The sequence below is a fragment of the Ornithodoros turicata genome, chromosome 3 (assembly GCF_037126465.1).
Source record: "Ornithodoros turicata isolate Travis chromosome 3, ASM3712646v1, whole genome shotgun sequence".
In the NCBI taxonomy this organism is placed as follows: Eukaryota; Metazoa; Arthropoda; class Arachnida; order Ixodida; family Argasidae; genus Ornithodoros; species Ornithodoros turicata.
Window position 1 is genome coordinate 78,334,706 of NC_088203.1, and position 9,368 is coordinate 78,344,073.

General features: G+C 45.2%; 1 protein-coding gene across 1 annotated transcript in view; it reads left to right on the top strand.

The window, feature by feature from the left end:
• Nucleotides 1-9,111, top strand: part of LOC135388682 (uncharacterized) — a 51,524-nt gene extending 42,413 nt beyond the window's left edge. Inside the window, exon 6 of the mRNA XM_064618391.1 lies at nt 8,847-9,111. Within this exon, the coding sequence (XP_064474461.1) occupies nt 8,847-9,076 (230 nt within the window). The 3' untranslated portion in view covers nt 9,077-9,111. The remainder of the gene's footprint in view (nt 1-8,846) is intronic.
• Nucleotides 9,112-9,368: the final 257 nt, after the last annotated feature.

Sequence of the window (9,368 nt, forward strand, 5' to 3'; positions counted from 1 at the left end):
TCACTTATTATTTTAAAAGAGCAGTGGTAGTTTACTGGTGTTGTGATTCTAATGACCATGATGAGCCTTTGGGGTATGGACGGTGCTTTTTTGTTGAATTTTATTGTAAATGTGAACGTCATTAAGAATCGGACAAAGGAAATAATCTTGCGATTCAATAAATAATGGGAGGCTTTGTCTTTGCCGCTGTCTTCTTCAGACAGGATGTGATGACGTTACACAGTCTGTAGCAATGCATTGACCGTTACTGGAAAAAAGTGTAGCAATAGAAAAAATGGTGTGTATTGTTCTGGATGGATTTATGATGAGCACTGTTTTTGAACAAGAGGAGTGCGTGTGCTTAGAAATAGTTTGATGTTGGTTTTCAAGTGTTTCTCTTTGCTTTTTTCCCCCTTGTTGTCTGACAAACATGCGCTGACATGTCCTGACCTGTGCTGACAAGGTCAGGACAAGGAGGCAAGGTGACAAGGTGACAAGGAACATTTTTGAAGATGTCCATAGTGCTGCCTTGAATGGGAGTAGTGCTATTCTTAATAATGTTGTGATTCATGTAGTTCAGAGAGGAACCACAAGGGGGACAGGTGCTTTATCCAGTCGAGGAATAAAGCGACATTATAGGAGATATGCAAAATGCGACGCGCCATCTCATGGTAACAGTTGTAACTAGGGCGGCCATATTGGTAGAGTCAAGAAACGCGCGCGTTAGGCTGCTGCTGTAATGCATGTATCGTCCTGTACGTGCACATACACTGCGGGATCGTACCTTTTTTAGTTATTTTATTTATTTATTTATTTTTTTTACACAAGAATGCCCACGCACTGCTGCGTTTCGTTGTCTAAGCGTGGAACCAAAGACTGCAACGGGAACTGGGTTGGTATCACTCACTTATGTTCAGTGTGCCTGGCAGTAACCCTAGAAGCGGCCGTGAAATGCAGTGAATGGTACGCACGCAGTATACCATGTTTTTTTTTAAGTGATGAGGGTGGTGTACGTTGATAATACCGAACATAAGGAAACAGGACTAGCAAGAAAAACAGCTAGTACTTGTGTTACGTGCTGTCTCGTGTGTCAGTTAGCTTGTGCCTTTGTCTTCCAACTGTACTTGAGCTTCTCCCCAGGACGTCTGCTGCTCTCATCGAGCCATAGTCTCCTTTATATTGAGTATATAGGAGGCTATGATCGAGCGATCGCGCATAACGGTCACGTATCGCGTGACGCACGCGAATGAAAAGATAGGTGTTGAATAGGAGGGGACGTTTGCAATCGCGCAATGCTGTGTTAACTAAGGCATTCATGTGCGGACCTCGTTGTGGATGGATCGCGCAAACAGGGCTTCCACAAGGGCAGCTTATTCAGAATGAAATAATAAATACTATTGTTGTTCTCCTCGAGCCTTGCTGGCACGCAAAACATGTTACATGCTAACAGTGTTCTGTCTTCTGTAGGTGTCCTTTCACCGTTTTCCAAATGGTGAGACACTAGTAGATTATTGCCATCAAGCGAGACGTAACTTAGTCACACGAAGTTCATAGCACACGATGACAGAAAAAGACAGACGGACACGGGCTATCCATGCCCACCTCTGTCTTTCTCGTTAATAGCTATGTGTAATTTCAACCAACACACTCTTCACATCCTTGCGCTGATAGCACAGTCTGTTTATTTTGCTTTTCTCTTCTTTTTTAACTCAGAACGTCATAGAAAGAGCGCTTACATATAGCGTACGATACACAAAAGTGTGTCGAGAAACTTCGGCGGACGCACATTTTACCGTATAGTGGTGAAGAAGGAAAACAGCCGTCACTTCGAACACACGTGAATGGCGCATGCACTAAACACCGAATACCGTGCGGTTGCTCGAGCTCGATTGCGCGTGCTAGTCAATATTGTGGACAAGGTGCTCCACTACAAAACAGCAGTTCACGTATCTCGAGTCACAGTTGTTCGTGAGTAGTGAAGAAGGCAGTGTGTACGCTTCCACGGTGAAGGCGTAGGACTTCTTTTGCTACCGTCACGGCGGTGCCGAAAGAGCACAAAAACTCTGTAACGTATCCTCTGACAGGTGTGGCAGAGCACCTAAGTCGTTTCTCCACATGTTGTCATCATACATAGGGAAACGTCGCAGTTCAGTCATTTCGGCCGCCAGCTGAACCGGCCGGCGTCCCATACGCAACTCCCAAATCCTGACTCCACCAAGATGGCCGACCAAAAAGTCCTAACCAGTGTTGCCCGACGTGAAAGTAATTTTGCATATTACCTATTCAGTTTGCTGCCAGGTTCTCGGAAGGGATGGACATGTCTCGATTAGCTCGTTGTATGTAGGCATTAAAGGTGTTAGGATATTTTGTTCTTTTGCAAGTCTAATTTAGTAAGACCTTGGGAATGAAATGCTTAAATCCTACAATCACCTCTCATGTATGCTGTTTTTCTGCAATAGTTTCTTATGCAATCGTTATAGTAGAAAAAAGGAAATAATCTTGGGATAGTCATTCAATAAATAACAAGTCCCCTGTGTAGTTCCGTGCCTGGCTGTCGGATGGAGTAGACGCATCGTTCTGCGCTCCTTGTTACCCGTACTCTGTGTTGATATGTTGAGTGCCTAGTCCTCTTATTAGCCATTGATGGAGTTACGTGTTAGGATATTTTGTGCTTTTGCAAGTCTCATTTAGTAAGACTTTGGAATTCGCAATAGTTTCCTATGCAATCGTTATAGAAGAATAAAGGAAATAATCTTGGGATAGTGATTCAATAAATAATAGGTCCCCTGTCTAGAGTGTACGCGTCCTTGAGCCACGCAGGTGCATGATGACGTCATGCCATGGCCTCATTGCAGATTGACCTGGTCCAGTTGTGTCGACCGACCGTGTGAAAAAAGAAAAAATCGGTGTAACCTTCGGACAATGGGATGACGTCACGACCAATAAGCAATGAAAGAGGAGGGTGCAGGAATGCTCTTCTATGCGTATGCGTAGCTGCCGCGGTGCGGCGTCCCAGTCAGTCGCTCGCTGGCTGTCGCAGAGAGCAGACGTGCACTCGGAAATCCCCGCGCTCGCTCAGTTTCTGACTGGCTGTCAGATGGAGCAGTAGCATCGATCCGCGCTCCTGTTGTGGTGAGCTGATTTGTTGTGTAACTAATGCTTTCGCCAACTTTGTCCCCACTTTGTTTGCAATTTTCATGCCCGTGCACGTCGGGCGCTGGTTGCTGTTGTCCGGGCATTCCCGCCATTTTCTATCTTCTTCTGCCTTGGGAATGAGAGTAGCGCAGGCGTGATTCTTAACAATTTTGTCGTGAGATTAGTTGAGAAAGTAACCGCTAGGGGCTGCAGCTGCGGGAGTTTATACAGGAGAAAAAACCATTATGAGTCAGTTCCCTGCCTTACTGTCGGATGGAGCAGTTGCATCGTTCTGCGCTCCTGTTGTGGTGGGATGATTTGTTGTGTAACTAATTCTTTTTGTTGATTGCTATTGATGGTTAGCATACCCTTGCATTCGCAGCCTCTGTATTACGAGTGTTTTTCTCTTCGCACGTCCAGAGCTGTCCTAACCTGCCCAGACATGTCATGATGGCGTCACAGAATGTCCGGAACTTGTGGTCATAGCTGCGATGCTTTGCAGCCTTCCTCTGTGCTCCGTCGCCCGGCGATGGTCAGCGGCCGTTCTGGACTGCTTTCTTCAAGATGGCATTGTTGATCTTCAATTAAACTTCTTCTCTCCACTCTATCTCTATTTTTCTTTTTTGTGGACTCTCGTAGTGCATAACGCTCAGCTGGTCTGGACACGAGTTAGATGCTCCCCAGTTAGTGTGGTGGCTCCCTGGAGGATGCTGATTAATGTGGGGGTACCAATTAGCTCTAATTGCTAATTAAATCGTGTTCAGGCCAGTTGAGCGTTGTGCACTATGAGAGTCCATCCTCTACTACTCTCGTGGGGCGGTCGCATCGACACTCAAGTGTCTTCCACCTTAGCCAAGCTCGTAGCCACCAAACAGGCCTTGGAATTTTTACTCAACGTCGCAGAGAAAAGTGGTATTGTGCTTACAGACTCCAAGTGCTTTCTTCAGCGAATATGTAACCCCCGCATCGACGACCCCATAGGACATACCATACTGGAGATATGGAAACAGCTCAAGAACAACGGGTTTTCAGTGGGTTCCTTCCCATGCAGGAATATCCGGCAACGAAACAGCTGCCTCCTGAGGTCCCTGAACCTCTGGACCCACGACATAATAAGAAGCAGTTCTCTGTGTACGTCCGAGAAACCCGTCTCACTGCTTATCCGGAAGTGCGGCACTTCTCCCAACCATGCCCCGTGAAGGATCTCAACCGGAAGCGATCTACCTTTCTCCACAGACTCCGATGCAAGTCCGTTATGACACCCGCCTTTCGTTACAAACTGGGCTTCGCGGCATCGCCACGCTGTGAGACTTGTTTCTGTTTTGGTGACCTGGCACACATCATCATGGACTGTGCAAAGTCTCAAGCAGCCAGAGACACTTTGATCTCGAGTTTCAGTGCCTTATCACTTCCTTGTGGCTCTCTAGACGAGATATTGTACCCGCAGGGTCCCACCCACATCCGTAGAAAAGTGCGAGACGCGCTCCTAGCTTTCGCTTCCTCTGTGGGACTGTCATGAACGCTTTCCTTCTCTCTCCCTTCCTCCCTCCCTCCTTTTTTCTTACCCTTTCTGCTTACTAATTTCTTTATCTCTATGTTTCTAATTTCTTATTTCTTTTCATTTCTGCCCTCTATACTTTCTCTTTTACCCCCTTCTCCCCTTCCCCTTTCACAAAGGAGTGGAACTTGCCGCCTTGTCTGAGCAGGCAGGCCTCACTCCTCTTCCTTATAACATCACACCACCACCACCACACATACCGCGATAATGGTTCCCCACATCGCGTATGACGTTTATCAGTGACGTTAAGTGAGGGTGGAGATTTCAACGTCGCTGACGCCCTTTTGCCGACGACTTGCGGTTTACAGTAGACGACAGCGATCAAATACTTAGGTCCATAGCGCGTGCTGTGGTTACTTTTGTGCTTCATCTGTGCCTCGAACACATCATGTTCACATCACGCTTTAATATCGCAATTTCAATGTCCTCCCTAAGGTCAATAATAAAGAAGTTGATTAAGATATCTCTGTTAATTAGTCCCCGGACTGAGAAAAAATACGTCTTCCTAGTAGCAGCCCCGTCGAGTAATCCAGTGACAAAAGTAAAAGCGTCCTAAGGCAACTCCCGTTTTTAGATGAAAATTTGTTGCAGATGAGAAGAAACACCCTGTATATACATTGGGTGATGATGAGGTCGGCGAAATATGGCAAAATATGCACAATGTGTGCATTTTCATGCAGAATACATGTCAACCTTAGAGAGCGGATTTCCAAGCATATGCCTTTTCGTAGGGAGTCGTACAGATGATGCCTTTTGATGTTCTAAGCACGAATCGTCGAAGGGGACCCATTATAGTACCCTAATGTTAATGCCTTTTTTTTGCGATTACTGCCCTTTTTTAAAATAGGCGCCGATAAGTGCCTAAATGAGTCATTTACTTGCTGGATCGTTTTATTTCATAGTTTTTGCAACGAAAAAAACGAGGACACCCTTCGCCGCGCAACATCATAGAATGTAAGTGTCTCCCCCTGTGGCAGAAAGTATAGAATATTTTTCGCCTGTATTCCTTGTACCCGGTGCAACACCACGTCTGCTCTTGCAGCTGTGCTTAGTGGTGACGAGGTCTGTATAAGCTACTCACAAAGTGTAATTAACTTACAGCTACATGACTCTAAAAGTAACAAGGTTAAAGGAAATGTTACATAGACAGTTACTCGTGGAATGTTATTGAGTTACTTATCGTTACTCATTTTCAAGGTGACCATATGGAAAATTTTGACACAGTGTATCATACGTAATACTTGTCGAAAACAGACTTCTGAAACAACCCACAATGTGCTCGGCAGTCAAGCTAATAGTGCTGATAGACTTGTTCTTAACACCAGGACTTTCCTCAGAGCGCAAGTTACTCGAAAAAGTATTTAAATTTCAGTTACGGATTCGCTTTTCATCAAGTAGTTGGTTACAGTAATTAGTTACACAAAAAGTAATTACTTACAGTAACTCAATTGCCCTTAATGAGTTACTTTACAGCTCTGGTGGTAACGCTCCTTCTGTTCCCGACGATGTCCCTCGCGAGCACCCGTGTTGGTACCGGCATGCATCGTCAAATCGGTCGACGTCGTGAGGTCGTTTTCAGCATGTAATTCGTAGTGACAAGAGACAGAATTTAATCGCGGAACACGGGAATTTTACTTCTTTTCTACTGTCTTCAAGCCATCAATATGCGTGCACGGTGCGCCTTGAGTTCAATTCCAAAATAAAGATTGCCATGCGATCAGAGCGGTTTTCTGGACGCCGAAATCTCCGTAATATTTTTCTTCCTATTTCTCTCGTTGGCTCTGCGGAATCTCTGCCGTGCAACCGAAGAATGACATCAAAATTTATAATATAAGCATACTTTTGCTGAGCAGCAATTACCACCGAAGTGCACGCGATAGAGTGGTATATTACCGCAAAGCAACCAATGCTGGCCGCATCGCTCGTAGTACCGGTAGAGCAATATTGATCGTGCCTATTCCGAGAAAATTCATGGATTTTTCGGCCTTTTTATTGCCTTCTCATGCGCATTTAGTACGTTAAAGTCCGCTCTCTAGTCATAACGTGCAAAGCATGCGTCTATACCAAAGAACCTCCTAATGGGTCCCAAACCACGACCAAAATTGTTTTCTCGCCGTCTAGGTACGAAATCATGTCGAAAAACAAACAAACAAACAAACACATACATCTTCATGAATATTCGCGCTATAGTGATCACCCTAACGTGCAGACGAAGTGCGCCTACGTGACCTAGATGAACACAGCGGACATTTCTTCCCCGTTCGCGAATGGGATTACACATATCGATGACGATTGACGCAGGTGCAGTAGCTTTCTTTCTCCCTCACCCTGCCGGGGCTGTTCTTGCAGTATGACGACCCGCCTGAAAAGATAAAAATAAAATGAAATAAATGCGTGCTGGACAGGCGCTTTCCAACCCGAGCCACTCGAAACGCAATCACAATTTTCCCTTTTCCCTCCAATTTCCCTTTTACCAGCTCCCGTGGCATAGTGGTTAGGATGATCGCTCTCCACGCCGAGACTGGGAGGTGGCATGGATTCGAATCCTGTCACCGGCTGCGCTGTCTGAGGTTTTCCCTCGGTTTTCCGGAGACTTTCCAGACGAATGTCGGCACAGTTCCCCATCAAGTCGGCCCAGGACGCATACTAACCCCCCTGTCCCCCACTCGTTCCTGCCGTCCTCACTACGTCTGTTCACGTCTGTACGCCGCTCATAGCCACAGTTGCTTCGCGGCGTTAACACGGAATTAAAAAAAAAATCCTTTAAATTCATAAGTTCAGCGGCTACCGTTCTCAGCTTCCCCGAAATAGCGTCAAATGAAAACCTGGATCAATTTGGGTCCTCAATGACAGGTGTGGACGGCGTAGGTATGTCGAACCGCGTAGCCGCGATCATGATTGAGTGCCGATCCAGATTAGGGCCCGGCTTCGCCAACACCGGTTAACTTTGAACCGATATCAAGTTGCTAAAACTTGCAGTTAACACTCAATTCTTGTTTGCAAACGTTAGTTGGTGACGTGGTGAATGTTTCAGTGACAATAGCTCCTTTAGTGAAGCAGAGTTAAGCGTCAAATTTAAGTTAAGGGACCGTTGATCTCGGTTCAAATGTTAATCGGCGTTGGTGAAACCGGGCCTCGGCGTGGCAGTGCGAACGCTGTACTAGAGATACTGTATGTGAGTTCCCGAAATTGCTATGCGTGCTCTGATAGCTTACGCTCTTTTTTCTTCTTCCTGTTGATGAGTTCATCATGGTGAGCATGCACAGAACAACGGCGCGGTTTTTCTTTCCCGCACACCTTCAGTACAACCAGACATGTACAAGTTACTCAAAAATGTATTTAAGATAAGATAATAAATACTAACGTTAGAATGTAATTAAGATAGGGTATAAATACATGAAAATTAAAGTAATTGAGATAGAGTACGAAATGCTTCAAAAAGTATTTGAAATACAGTTAAGATACTATTTATCCTTGAACGCAAAAAGTCACCGGTCACTGGTCAATGCGGGACGTCGCCGCTATGTCACATATGAATCACCTAAACCCCGCCCACTACGCTAGTCGCCGCTGTGTGATAGGAGTCATCTAAACACAAGTCCCAAAACAATGACGAAGAGATGCCACAGAACCTCACGAAGTATATGTGACCCAGACCAAAGCAAACTTCTAGCAGGTCCCTGCTCGGCGAGGTCAAAATTCGGCGTCACCGCGTCAGGGCACACATAATAGATCCTTCACTGGTCAAGGATTAGTACACACGGGGCAATATCTCTAAATTGTGACTTCCATGAAGGGCCAATGTCCGGGTCTAGAATCACTATCCGGGTCATGTCCGAGGGACTCAGGAAATTTCCACTGAACAAGCAAGATAATGGAAAGACGAGACACAGAAAGTTGGAGAGGGAGATCCAAAATATGTAATTAGAGTATTGAGTAGAAAATACCATAAAATGTATTTTAAATAGAGTACAAATACAAAACAAAAAATATTGATTAGAGTACCAAAATACCGCAAATTGTATTTAAAATACAGTATTTTAAATACAATACTCCAAATATGTACAAGTCTGAGTACAACCTATACTGCAATCCTATCCACATCTGTTTTTTTTTTTTTTTTCATTTATTCAAAAGCGTTCGTTACGTGAAAGCCTCTTTACTTTACTTTCAGCTGGCGCCCCCGTTATGAAGTCCTGGAGAGTGGTCCCCTTGGACATAACTCTGCATTACTCTAGGGGCCTCAACCTCAACAGTGGGCGCAAAGCTAACTTTGACGGGGAACTGAAGAGACACATTGGTAATGCCGTCGGGAACATCTTGAACGGTCCGTTTCGAGAAGACCTCAACAGTTCTGTTCCTCTCTCGATGCTTTACGTTCTACATATGAAAGATCAGGATTAGGCACATTAAATGATCCTGATGTATTAAGTACAAAATATGCGAGTTGGTATTAGTCTAACGTTATCAGGTAGCATTGAAAGACACGAACGAGAGGAAGGAAAGACGTACAGGACTTGGGTGTGTCCTGTGTGTCACCCGATTAGAGTGGTTTATTCCAATACACGTATATCACACAGCATACTTCTGTACGCGAAGTCTAGCACTTTGTCCCGTCTTTCCTTTCTTCCGTCAGTGTCTTTCAGTACTCACAACAACAACAAAATAAATCGCGAGAGATTGGGTGATTCCCCGG